Raw genomic sequence first — 13,356 nt, 5'->3', positions numbered from 1 at the left:
TAGTATGTCGTGGAGACGCAGCTTTACTGGAGAGACGAAACGAGTGTCGACGGATGAGGCGGTTTGCAGACACTGTAGATGATTCAGGATGGATAAGTTGAGGGTGTCGCTAGACGCGAGTAACAGATGCGCGCTCGCGACCAAAACACTGATTTTCAAAACAACCACCAGCTTGTCAAAGATGAGATGAGTGAAGTTCGACAAAGAGACTGATATGGTCAAGGCCCAAAGAGAATGCCGTGCGGGAAGCGGAGCACGTGGTGCGGAGGACCACACTGCAAGATCCCTGTCTGCCAAGACTTCGATCACGAAACTTTGGAGTTTAGAGTGACAGTATCAGCGACGGCCATCCACACAGCATGGCTCAGCGACACATGTGCCCTTCAATGGGTGCCTTGAGGCGCTCACTAATAGGAGATGTAGCAGCCCTGCCCAAATGCTCAACGAGGGCACTCCACAGCACAGCCAAGAGACTGGAAGAGCAACCCAGCGATGCATCTCCAGCCCACCGTACGCCTTCAAAACGCTCAATGGTTGTACCAAATCAATGCTGATCAAGATTCAGCGCCAAACACACGCAAAGCCCGGCAGGCGACTGCTCTCAAGCAGATCACCTCGCTTCAGAACCGCCGCATCCGGCCCGGCGCACTCGCTCGAGGCTCTTTTCCAAGCGGTCAGATGGCACGACGAACCCCCCGCTCGCCCTCCACTCCACTCACCAAGGATGGCTTCATCCCCGAAGACGACGCCCCAGCCGATGCGCAGCCAGACGCAAACCCCCGCTTCGCCCGCAACACAGCACGTCCAACGACGACCCGCGGCTCGACCCCTCCCCAGGGCCAGATGGTCCGCGCCCCCTCCACACTGCGTGTAACCCGCCAAACAGTCGACGGCCCTGCTCGTGGCCCCGTTCGTGGACCCAACGTGCGTGGCCCCAATCTGCGCGGTCGAGAAGGTGGACGACCAGGACCAGGTGGAAAGCGCGCTGGTGGCGCGCGAGGCAACAACCGTAGTGACGGAGGACCTCAGAAGCGGAAGAAGGGCGCTGGTGGCCAAGAATCGATGCCCACTTCCCTTGCCGACGTCAAGATTGAGGAAACCGTCTCAACGAGCATGCAGCAACAGCTCCTGCGTCTGCAAAGGAAGGAGTGGGACCGCGTCCCTTACGAGCCCAAGTACGCCAAGGGCAGTTTTGCCGCCAATGAGTTGATACATGCTGGACGGGAGCTGTTCAAGGGCGAGGCCCCACCAGTCAAGTTCTGGGGACCTCTTGAGCACAGAATCGGTGTTGTGGGCATGTTTGGAGCGGAGGCGACTTTGAAAGTTCGCAGGGTGCCCGATGGCGATACAGAGCCATTTGGACAGGAGGTACTCGAGCAGGAAGGGCCAGTCGAGGCCAAAGGGGCAGAGAAGAAGCAGGCTGTAGCACAATAGAGTGCCATGTGGACCATGTATATTGGAACTGTACATCTACGGATATTAAAGACTCATGATTGTTCGGGATGTGGTTGTTAATTTCTAGCTTGAGGCGTCTATGTACGTGACAAACGCCGTAGCGATATCTCCATGTCTGGCGCGACACGCATCGCAGATCGTTCCTCTAGAGTTTCCATCAATGAAGTGGCTCAACAGGGCCACAAAGCATCACGACTTATTTGGAAGCCCATACGACCTTGTACTTGAACTGTGTGGGGAAGCTCCTATCCGTGATGAGCAGCTCTTCACCCTCTTCAACCAAGTCGATCATCTTCTTCTCTAGATTAGGACGTGTTTGCTCTTCGAGGCCTGCGAGCTGCATGTAGAGCGACTTCTCACCCGTACGGATAGAGGGCTTCTTGAGTTGCCTGTGACGGTCAATATACAAACGATTGCGCGAGTAAAAGACATGGATTGGGTAATACATACGCTTCAGGCCGCTCCGCCAACCCCTCGATAAACTCCTGCAGCGTGATGCCAGGAAGAATCTGGAGAGGACGAGCAACATTGCCGGCACCACAGACGGGACAGTCGTCCTTCTTTTGGTGCTCAAAGGTATATGTGTATACGGAGTCGTCGCCAGTGTACATCATGTAGTTGTCTGTGCCCGGGAAACCCATGAACGGGGCAGTGTTCGTTGCCACCTTGAATGCTTCATTGCAGCAACTCGCCGCCACGATGGCATTCGTACTCGCAATAGCCGGAATGATGTTTTTAACGACACCTTGTGTCATGCTATAGGTAACTCCTTCAATGTTGAACTCTTTAGCTCGGGCGGATGCCTTGTTGAACAACCAGGTAATGTGCTCTGGGTCGTCGGTATCGAGAGTAATGTCTTTACGCTCTTCTTCCCAGGCGATGATGTGCGCCCATTCGATACAATGTTGTGGTTGACGTGGGATAGTAGCTAGTGTGCACAAGGGCACTGCAGCGCGAGGAGCATGCATGTCGAGCTGGCACTCGATACAGGAAGTCATGGTTGGGAAGATGACACGGGCTTGGCCTTTGAAGCCTTCCGTTCCGCCGTCGATCAACGGCTTCATTGAGTCCGGATCATTCTCATCCACCATACCAACAAGTGTTGCATTGATCCATCGCCTTGCCTCGATGGAATCTAGACCACATACTATGAGTCCGAATTGCATGTAGTAGCTCTCGTCCTTGTCCTGGATTTTGCCACAGTAAGGAGTGATCTTAACGCCCTTTACACGCTTTTCGACGAAAGCAGCAGCAGTCTCAGCCTTGTACTTCCCCACGTCTGAGGCGCGGAAGAGAAATTGTCGATTCAAGTTGCTGACGTCAATGGTATCCATATCGATAACGTGTATGTCTTTGAATCCTGATAGGGCAAGATTCTTGAGAATCTCACAACCCAGACCACCGGCTCCGCTGGATTTCAGTGAGTAAAGATATCAGAGAAAGGTTTGCTATCTCTCATGATCGAGCGTTGACAAGAACATACATGACACTGCATGTTGTTAGCTGTAGTGCCTTGTACCTCAGAGGGAGTAAGTTTCGTACAGAACTTTAAGATTACTTAGGTACTCGATGACCTGTTCGCCAGCCATGAAGGCTTCCTCGTCTGTGAATGGTCCTTTGCGAGTCAGGAAGTTGTCCAGGTACTTCCTATCGCATGATATCAGTCAAGAGCTCCGACATTTTCCATGCTTTCGGCTTACCATCGTGCCCGCGGACTGCTTGTTGTGGCGGCGCTCATGTTATCGACGCTGACAGCCATCCTGTGGAAATGCGTTGAAGATGAGTGTTGGGAGAGTCAAATGGAACAAACCGTGGTTGTAGGCATCAGAGTGTAGATGGCCTGCCAAGCCGCTAGGCTGCGGGCCTGCGCATGGGAAAGGAAACACCGATTGGGTAAGGTTCACCAAGCGTCTACCTCTCGCATTGTTCACGAATACAGCAAAACACAACGTTCTGCACGATTGAGTCAATCCGATCAGGGTGTATGTGTCAGGCGGTCATATTTAAGCGTCATGACCGAATTCTTGACAGCCGTATCCACCAAGAAGGTCAAGAGTCCCGAACCTCTCATCCAGGAAGTAAGGAGTCTGGACATACAAGAAGATGCACTTTTTGTCAATTCCACAGAATCGGCCCTCGGAGCACTAAAGAACCAACCTAATCGCAAGACAGTCAACAAAGTCCTGAGCTACCTCACCACAGAAGGATTTAGCCTTCTACTACCGGAACCATTGAATGCAAGCATCGCACATCAACTCATCAACGATACCATCCCAAATTACTGGAGGACAATCAAAGGTTCGATTGAAGTTTCGAAGCTAGAAGACATCCTCCGAAATCCAACAGGACTTGGGCATCTCAATACAAGGCTTCGTTCGCTTATTGCAGACAGTCGCCAAAAGAAGGCACCCGGTGACGCGCGGAATACAGCTGAGCACATCGCGGATACCCTCGAGATATTGAGTTCAGTACTGAGCGGGGATGAAACATCTCATCGCGTGTTGCAAGATGTCTTAGCATATGGTAAGAACTCAACGCAAAGAAAACTCATCTGGAAGGAGTACCTCGCACAAGTCGCGTCCGGCCGTCTACTATCGATCGCAGCGGAGGCTGAAGACATACTCAAAAAGAGTGATGAATTTTATCAAGACGCTGTCTGGGTCGCAGACGGTAAAGAGTACGCGGCATGGTTAGGGCGCAACGTCGCCACTTTACTCGAGCGCAGCTCAAGTAGCGAGGAGGGTCTCACTGCAGTTATAGAGCTTTGCTCAAAAGCACTGAGTTTGGGTTACACTGGTATGTCAGTGCATCAAGTTCCTTTAGTTCATGCTAACAGCTCAGATCGGACCGTAAGCTCCCTCTTTCGAGCATTGATTGTTAGTAGCTCGCTTGAGCGCCTCCCGAATCTTCTGTCTCGGATGAAAACTTTTGAGCAGCGGAAATATCTCAACGCAATAGTCGTGTTGGTGACCAAAGAACACTTCTCTGTAGAGAACGTTCGTAGAGATGACGCCTCTATTGCAATGTCTTCCACCGTTTCCTCTGCTGCTGCTCTATTCTATACACTCATCAAGGACAATGACGTTCTAAAAGAGAATCTCGTTTCGTTGCTTTCGCGATCAACAACACCTGCGCTCGACGAGTCACTCTTGTCCCGACGGAGTGCATTGGCAGCTCTTGCAAAGGATGACGGTCAGTATAGAGTGTGCACTCATTGGTACTTGCGACTAACAGCCCATAGAGAAGTTACATACTCTTCTCGAGAATCTCATTAAAACCTTTGGCGATTCTGTATACATAAGGCACACGCCTGTACTGCAGCAAGAAGGTACGTGATATTTGTACACCACATGATTATCTTCTTGCGATAGCCCCACTCAAATACTGGGTTGATCAGACCTTCTGGTCCGCGTTGCACTTCAGGAACATAGCCAGCTGACAAATCTCAGCTCTTGCTCAGACCTTGGCACTATGCAGTGGCTACGTGAAGCGTTCGCAGCCTATGTTTCTCATGATGATGGCAAAATCAACATATCATGTCAACGGCATGTCAAACCGCATAGGAGCAGCATCTACGCGAGCTCGCTTCTTGGGTATTGCAGTTGGTGTTGCCATTTCCAAAATGGTTGACAAGCCGGAACTTCAACTCAAGTTCGAATTAGAGGGTGCCGAAGCAGAAGAAGCGAGTTGGTATCAACGCCTTACCGAGGTCGACGATAGAGTTGGAGATATTACGGATTTTAAGACAAAACGCCATGACATTGCACCAGCAAAGACAGTCCAGCCAAAGCCCAATTCAACCCCTAGAGTTCCCAAAGCTCCCGCAATCACCGAGATGCAAGGCCCACGGGTCGTTGAAGTCATGTCAGACTCTGAAGATGAAGATGCAGATCTGATGGTGTACGAGAAGCCAGACTCTGATCCAGAAGACGACACAGACGACCCAACGGCTATCAACCGCAACAAACCCACCGCGCCCGTCTATATCAGGGATCTGATTGCGGGGCTGCGAGACCAGGAGAACTACGATCGCCATGAACTTGCTTTAGCCACCGCAGCATCTCTGATTCGCCGTAAGGCGAACTTCGGAACTGAAGTAACGGATCACCTTGAAGAATTAGCCACTTTGCTTACGGGGTTGCAAGACAATTCGGAGCTAGAAGGCTTCGCACAGCAACGGCAGCAGGCACTGATCGCTGTGCTACTTGCGAAGCCAGCACAAATGGCGCAGTGGTTCACTCGGTCTTTCTTCTCGGGTGATTACAGTCTACAGCAACGAACCGCTATGCTTACAACTCTGGGTCTCGGGGCGCGTGAGCTAGCAGGTATAAAGGACGCCTCGACCAACGATCTGGTACCAGCAAAGCCAGACTTCCCCAGCAAACAACTTCCGCCGCACCTCCACAAGATTTACGCTGAGGACAACAACGCACCTACAGTAGCGAAGATCTCAAGCAGCATGGCGCGTGAGATGCTGTCACCCATCGCTAGCCAGGCAGCCGACCAGCTCAGCGGCCCTAACATTCTGAAAGTCCGGACCTTCTCTTCGCGCATGGAGGTCGAGAAGAAGCGACACAAGCCCATACCGAACGCACTTGCGCAGATCGTCGCAGACAACTTCTTCTTCCCGCTCAGTGGCCGTTGGTGGCTCCAAATCCGCGCGAATAACGACTCGATATATGCGTCCACTCATCTCCTCCCTCCTTTCTTACAGACCTTGTCATTGCTGTTGAACGCATCTGGCCCGAACACGCTCGCTTTACCGCAGATGACGCGCGAATACTGGGACCTGCTACTGTCGGTGCGCGGACTCGCGAGCAAGGATAAGAACATCCTGCACGCGGTCTTGTTCGGCTTCTTGATATTGCTTGAGACGAACGAGAACAAGGAGCGGGTGGCTACGGAGCAAGGTAAAGAACTTGTGGAGACACAGGCTTGGGTGAGGTCGGTATTCGAAGATTTAGGTACGGGAAGCGAGGAGGACGAGAGGGTACGCGTGTTGGCTGCTGGCGTGGTGGTCCGGTGTCAGGAGGTGATTGAGAAGTACCAGAGGAGGATGGCAGGAGCGCTGATGGACTATTAGCATGGGTGTAGAGTATATTCGCGCAAGCTTGCGGGAGTCAGATGTTGGGTTCAACCAGCTGGCAGAAAGAGCGGCAATATTGTTGCCTAGGCTCCTGCGCTCAGCAGTAGAAGAATCGATCCACCCAGATGAATATTGCTTGCGGTAACGACAGTAATGACTCGTTATCGCGATGCCAAAGGCCAGGAAAAAGCGAAGACGACATCTTGCGATCGATTTGCCGTAACCTAGTAACCTCAAAAAGTTCGTGTACCAAGCGAGTAGCTATCTAGGCACTCGTACAACAGCGAAGGCGATAGGATCGTTGCGACGCGTAACTCTCCACCGCGTGCGCGAACAGCAAGTTCCTCAATCACCCAGCGCAAGTCTTCTTCCTCAAGACACCACGTAAAGCAGTGTCATCAATGAAAAAGCAACACAGATGTGTGACCAGCAAAAATTGCCCCGCCGAGATTCCCGAAGGAAGCTCGTGAGAATCCAGTACCGCGCTGTGCAATGCAGACCAGACGCTCAGATTAACCTAATCTTTGAGCTAGGTAATCGCAAGAAGGTAAGTATACAGATTTACTTTCGAGCGAAGGGCGGTATTTAAACGCAGAGATACTTGGCACGCTAAAAGACACGTGAGGAGGAGCTAGGCACACCAAGGGACACGTGAGGAAGAGTGTGGCACGCTAAAGCACACTTGAAGAGGAGCTAGGCAGTGAGGGTGGCTGGGCGAACTGTGCGCTGGTGGGCTTTGAGGTGGTTGGGGAGGTTGGTGCGGGCCCACTTGAAACTATGATTCGTGTGACGAAAAGACATTCACCCAGTTCTGCGTCGGGCTGATAAGGTGGATGACAATGTACTCTTTTACTGTGTTTACTGTTGTCCAAACTGACTCCAATAGGTGCTTAGCATCTGGTGAGCCTCCCTTCATTCTACTGCTAGATTGCACGACCAGTCCAGCATGAGTTGGGGCTGCAAACGATTTCATAAATGCTACCACCAATCACACAGTAAAGCCTAGCTTCAGGACTGTCATTCTCGTCCAGCCAGCCCAGTTTCTTGGTTTTAGTAGTATATTCGGATCTTGATTTGGCGTTAGAGATCTGAACGACTACTATCATCGATAACGGAGAAGCCAATTTCCCCAAGTTGCACCTAGCGCTTGAAGCGTATCCTAACGGTATACACTCGCAACGTTCTGCGAGTGATATGATAGAAAGACAAGCGAATACCCCTAGGATGCGCTTCAAGTATCAGGCATACTCTAGGGAAAGACGAATAACGAATACCTTCGTACAGATCCAATGCTTACCTGGTCTCGGCCGTCATCGACCCAGGATATAGACGCAAGCGGCGAGCCCCTCTTTGCCGGAATGAGTAGATCAATGTCGAGGCTTACCTACCCTTCATCGCCAAATATGCTGGCCTTCAATGTCCTGGACTCCAAGTAAAAGACGTGTATATGTCCTGGATTCCCTGTTCGGCTTGCGGCGATGCTAGAGATCTTGAATGAGCGGAAAACCGCAGAGCTTTCGTTTCCAAATGACCTACTTTGCACCATCTCCCTCTTCTTGAGCACCAGCACCATCAGAAGTTCCTTTGAGCTGTTGACGTCCTTCCCGATTGGTAGCCGCCATCCAGGCACGTGCGCACACGTTTTGATCATACCTACCTAGGTACACTCAAGCTCTGCAAATCGATGCCAAACCTAATTTTTCCAACCCCATCGAGATGATGTGCTTATACGTCGAAACAAAATCCGAGAGGCGCCTATGTCAGTTCATGCAATTTGGGTTTGCAGGTCCAATGGCGATGCGCCGGGCAGAGCCGCGCGGGTTCTTCCCTGCCGGAGCTGCGAAGCGCCACGACGGATATAGCTCGCAATCCAGATCGCATCCATCAGGGCGCGTACAAATGGATATCCGTGACAATGTTGTCGGCTCTAGACCTATGTAAAGTGCAGTGCGTCTTATACCTGGATGCTCCGGACGAAGACCACCTGCACACATCATCCCAACGAACTCTTCACAACATCCTTCAGTATGCTTTGCGACGTATGTATTGGCATGCTTACCCGACGGACGGGACAGTTCTTCGATGGCACCCTAGATGTTACGTTTGAGCATCACAAATCCATAAAGACTCTTCGACAATCGCTCAGCATACATTGTCCAATTTGCACACGCCTTGCTCGAATACTCAGTCAGGACACTGATCTTTCGAGAGATCAACCAGTAGCCATTAAGGCTTGTCTCAGAAAAGTCAGTCAAAGAATCCATGGTCCCAAAGGATATGACTTCACATTGGATTTTGAGCTGAGAAAGGCTCGCTCAAGTCGTTTCTTTCTGGCTAAGATCGGTATTGCCGCTCTTCTTTTCGATTGATGTTCGACTGACTTATGTAGACCCCAGAGTCCAGGCGATTCCTCGACAACAGACGTCGAACAATATCTTAGAAACGGCACGAATGTGGATGAAGAGGTGCAAATGCGCAAGATCCTGGGAAATCCCTGGTGAGCGATGGTATCCTCGTCGTCTACTAGATCTGCGGGAGCTGCGCGCCAACCTCAAGGATCCAAGGAACTCCAGAATTCGCCTGGTAGAGTCATCAGAATGCCCGGGTCTGCAAACAAAGAACAATGGAACCCATCGTATTAGGTCAGGGCACCAAGACGACCGCTATGTCACGTTGAGCCACTGTTGGGGCAAGCCGATAGATGGTGTGATTCCACTAAAGCTGACGACCGAAACCGAGAGGCGCTTTAAGACAGAGGGTATTAGACTCCAGGAGCTGCCTAGAACTTTCCGAGACGCAGTTGTATTCGCTTCATACCTGGACAAAGTTGGGTTCATATGGATTGATTCACTTTGTATTCGACAACCACTCTCGAAAGCACAAGAGCAGCAACAAGATTGGCTCGAGCAAAGCCGATACATGGGAACAGTGTACCAAAAAGGTTTCCTGAACATCTCCGCAACTGCATCGTCTGATGGCAATGGAGGTCTGTTCTTCGATGAGCGTCCCGACCACCTTTGGGAGAACAACGTCAACGTGTATTATCCAGACCCCAATCCTTCCGAACCAAAGAGAGATAACTTCAGCGAACTCGATGCTTACACGAGATGCACGCTTATTGGAACTGCCGCTTGGGAGGATCTAGTGGAGCTAGCCCCCGTCAACCGACGAGCCTGGGTGTTCCAGGAGCGCCTGCTGGCACCACGAGTTCTGCACTTTGGCTGCAACCAGCTTGCATGGGAGTGCTGTGAGTTTCAAAGTAGCGAGGAGCATTCCGACGAGCAGCTGGACATCGCCCAGAAAAGGCATCTAAAGCATTTGACACCCGCCGTTGGGCGAACGTTGCGGGAGATGCGATTAAAGGGCGCACCGGACCCAGATCTGCACTTACGAGACTTGTATACCTACGAATTATGGAAAATGGTTGTCGAGACGTACTCCCGGATGCAGCTTACAAAGTTCGAAGACAAACTCATTGCTCTAGCTGGTGTCGCAAGGCTTTTCCAGGAGTCCTTATTCAAACTGAATCCCAGACCACAATACTTCGCAGGATTATGGGGCATTTGTCTCGAAAGCCAGTTACTCTGGAGTGTAAAAGAAGTGTATGAAGACAATGGAATATACGACAACCCTGCCCGACGTCACCGTGAAGGTGGTCCCTCGTTCTCATGGGCGTCAATAGACAGCCCGTACGGTATTACCTACAGCGATGTCACAGATTACAAATCATCATCAGACACTACTGGAGAGCTGCTCTTCAAAGCAGTAGATCACAACATCAGCCTAGCCGACCCAAAGAACCCCTTTGGGATGGTCACCGGAGGCCAACTACTCCTCGCACCCCGTCATCTCCGCCGCATTGAACTGTACAAATCGCCGGTGTCGATTCCGTTACCATTTGCCATTCGACTAAAGATAGAGCCTCCACCCAAGCGACCGACAGAGTTTGCAAACATATATCTCGACGCCCCGGACTCTGACGTGGACATCTTTCAGGCTGATGCGCAAATGTACTGCATGCCAGCCGCATACGGAGAGCGAACAGAGAAGAAGGGAGATAGATATCTCTACTGTCTGTTACTCAAACACGAAGGCTCTATTTCCTTCACTCGAAGTGGAAGCGGGCGGACGGAAGGACGGTATCGAGCGTTTCGACGCGTTGGTATCGTAAAGCTAAGTGCCTATCCGAGCGAACGTGAAAGAGATGCTTTCAAAGAAGAAACCACGAAGGAAGTCATATGCTTGTGCTGATCTGGGATTCTGTCTTCCTGCGGGGATGTCGATATAGAGGGGCATCTTCAGTAAAGAATGAGGATGTGTATAGTGCAAATAATGTTGGACTGGGTTCTGCATCCTGATACCGTTCCATCTAAAGCTAGGAGTGTCGGCAATTGCATATCTTCCAACGTATTTCTGTAGGAGGGCGTCGGGACTTCAATGACAAACCCCTACAAAAATTGCACAGGAAGTTAGCTTGCTCAGCTGGCGAGAACTTTTGGTCATGACTGACACTACACCTTTTGTTCGACCATGAGAAGTTCACACGAGCGCTTCGGCTATATTTAGGTACGTCGGCATATACACAAGATGATTATCTACTTTGTCGAACCAATACTTACTCCGATCTCTGCTTCTCTTATCTGGAGCTCCAAACCTCCTCGCTCAAGCAAATTCTCGTACATCGCCCAAGCGGCCATGATCTCTGCGTTGTTTTTGCCCGCCTTCCACAAGTCCCCATAGTCTAGTACTCGAAAACCACTTTTCGCATTGAGCGCCGTTTCGTCTTCACACCTGCCGATAAGGTCATTCATCTCCTTCCTAGAAATATCCTTTTGCCATAGTATTACTGGCTTGCGCGGAGTAATGTGTTCTGGTTTAATCACTGCGTCTGGGTGCCGCGAATCTCGTCTGCAGTGCGGGTTTTGTATCATCAATGATGTAAGGTTAATGAGCTGTTCTTTCCGGAGCTTGAGGCTCAATTCCTGCGACATCTCCTCCACCAAAGGTCCAGTTATATTCCCCGAAGCGTCGAATGTTCCCCTTGGAAGCTCAAGATATGGCTCGTTACGTTCGCGGGCCTGGCGCGACTCTATGAAGACGACGTGTGGCTGGCGTCTAGTATCTTTCCAAGCCTCCTTCGTACGTAATATCAGCAACAAGATGGCGTTTGCAGTGGTCGTGCTGACCGGCAACTGCTTGTGGGACTGAAAAGCGGATGGCATGACTTTGTTGATGCTCGGGATATCTAGTAGCGTAGGAACGTGGGCTATTTTGTAGGAAGTGTGGCGTACAATCACGTTACGTTTGACGTGTTTGAGGATGGAGCCTGAAGGGATTGCTTGTAGAACGAGTTTCTTTGTCGAATAAGAAGCGACCTCGGGATGAAGGCAGATGAAAATGACTTTAGATCGATATACTATGCCAAAGCTGTTGGATCGGACAGGCATTTATATGTTTGTATCTCAGGTAACCTTGAGATCTTGCGCTGGACCTTTTCCAACAGCCGCCGACAGAGGCCTTCTAAGATTAGTAGAGCGCTTAACGTCTACATTCAGTCGCACCTAACAACGGATTACACTCATGGTATTAACCGCTTAGAGGCAGCTACAGTAATGAAGCATTGTTCCAATGCGCTTACAGCTTTATTTGGGAGACTTATACTCACTAGTCGTCTCAGAATCTTTCGCAGCGCTTATCCACTCGTTCTTGAGCGTGTACCGACTAGAAGGAGCAGGTGGGCGCCACGACACTTCTGAGGAAGATTGTACATGCGCAGATAGGTTTAGCTTATGTTCTCGTGCAAGACGTTAGTCTGATTTTGTTCACATCGAGGGCGCTGGTGAGGATAAACGCAACGATGGTCAAGACCGAGCATTCTGACGCTTTGGACTTGCAGAACTACCAGCAGATCATCTAGTTAGACAATGATCGATTGATTGAGATGAAGAGAATATCCAAGAGGTTTCAAGGCCATTGGCAGATGTATGGGGGGGTATCAGAATGTGTTGTATAAGCTAAGGAGCTATGTACCAATGGAAGGGGCCTCTTGTAATCCCAAGGTAGTCACGTGACCGCCATCCACTTATGTCAGGACGAAGTACTGTCCCTTTTCTCGGATACCAAGGCAAGGAAGTTGCCTTGAATGTCTGGATGGATGACAGGAGACATAGAGGGTGCTCGTGGTACCCATACACGTAATCGGTTGGTTTGGTCGTACTGATCAAGGTACCATCAGTGGTTCCGGTACCCAAGCCGACAGGAGAAAGAAGCTTATCGAACACAGTTTTTTTGTGGCATGCTAAGATTCCCTCAACCCCACTTTCAATCCATGACCCTCAACCCCACCATGGGGTAAGCGCTGCTGTCCTTTACCTCGATAGCTCGGGATGCTCGCACAACACAGTATATATTGTATATTATCGAAAAATTCTTCATCGATTACCTAATCGGGCGCTTGGTCTAGGGGTATGATTTGTAAGACAACACCACTGCTCACCATTCTCGAACATCATCCTAACATCAGCTTCAGTCGCTTCGCATACTTCTGCGTAATCTGTGAAAGGTCGTGGGTTCAATTCCCACAGCGTCCACATTCTTTTTGCACTTTTTTGTGTGCCCGGATAGATCGAGCTGGCTAGTGCGCAGCGAACAAGTTGCTTGGTTCCTTCCATCGTTTTTCTGCTGTTCCTGTGGTTGCATCTGCTTGCTCTCGCAACGTGTAACAACGTTGAGTGGGGTGTAGTTGCTGCTTTTTGCGAAAAGTGACCGTGCAGCGAACGTGAGGGGTGTATTCTCTGACTTCCTTCTAAGAGCAA

The 13,356-nt window shown here is 50.6% G+C and overlaps 5 protein-coding genes across 5 annotated transcripts; 3 read left to right on the top strand and 2 right to left on the bottom strand.

The window, feature by feature from the left end:
• Window positions 1-359: 359 nt before the first annotated feature.
• Window positions 360-1,434, top strand: GT037_006788 (uncharacterized protein; the record flags this gene model as incomplete). The annotated part of the gene is made up of 2 exons (XM_038931835.1): window positions 360-510; window positions 566-1,434. The coding sequence occupies 2 exons, from the start codon at window positions 360-362 to the stop codon at window positions 1,432-1,434; spliced, it is 1,020 nt and encodes a 339-aa protein (XP_038785307.1).
• A 217-nt stretch (window positions 1,435-1,651) lies between these two features.
• GT037_006787 (uncharacterized protein) lies at window positions 1,652-3,214 on the bottom strand (the record flags this gene model as incomplete). Its single annotated transcript, XM_038931834.1, has 5 exons — window positions 1,652-1,844; window positions 1,906-2,865; window positions 2,939-2,944; window positions 2,998-3,102; window positions 3,156-3,214. The coding sequence occupies 5 exons, from the start codon at window positions 3,212-3,214 to the stop codon at window positions 1,652-1,654; spliced, it is 1,323 nt and encodes a 440-aa protein (XP_038785306.1).
• Window positions 3,215-3,467: 253 nt separating this feature from the next.
• Window positions 3,468-7,088, top strand: GT037_006786 (uncharacterized protein; the record flags this gene model as incomplete). The annotated part of the gene is made up of 5 exons (XM_038931833.1): window positions 3,468-4,251; window positions 4,297-4,647; window positions 4,697-4,783; window positions 4,905-6,399; window positions 6,935-7,088. Coding segments are annotated over 5 exons (2,871 nt in total), but the record flags the coding sequence as incomplete, so codon positions are not given.
• Window positions 7,089-8,568: 1,480 nt separating this feature from the next.
• Window positions 8,569-10,792, top strand: GT037_006785 (uncharacterized protein; the record flags this gene model as incomplete). The annotated part of the gene is made up of 2 exons (XM_038931832.1): window positions 8,569-8,884; window positions 8,931-10,792. The coding sequence occupies 2 exons, from the start codon at window positions 8,569-8,571 to the stop codon at window positions 10,790-10,792; spliced, it is 2,178 nt and encodes a 725-aa protein (XP_038785304.1).
• Window positions 10,793-11,136: 344 nt separating this feature from the next.
• On the bottom strand, window positions 11,137-11,763 carry GT037_006784 (uncharacterized protein; the record flags this gene model as incomplete). Its single annotated transcript, XM_038931831.1, has 1 exon — window positions 11,137-11,763. One exon carries the CDS (start codon window positions 11,761-11,763, stop codon window positions 11,137-11,139), a length of 627 nt encoding a protein of 208 aa, XP_038785303.1.
• Window positions 11,764-13,356: the final 1,593 nt, after the last annotated feature.

Source organism: Alternaria burnsii (genome assembly GCF_013036055.1).
Source record: "Alternaria burnsii strain CBS107.38 chromosome Unknown 731, whole genome shotgun sequence".
NCBI lineage: Eukaryota > Fungi > Ascomycota > Dothideomycetes > Pleosporales > Pleosporaceae > Alternaria > Alternaria burnsii.
The sequence above is the reverse complement of the archived record's forward strand: the minus strand, read 5'-3'. Positions and strand labels throughout refer to the sequence as shown.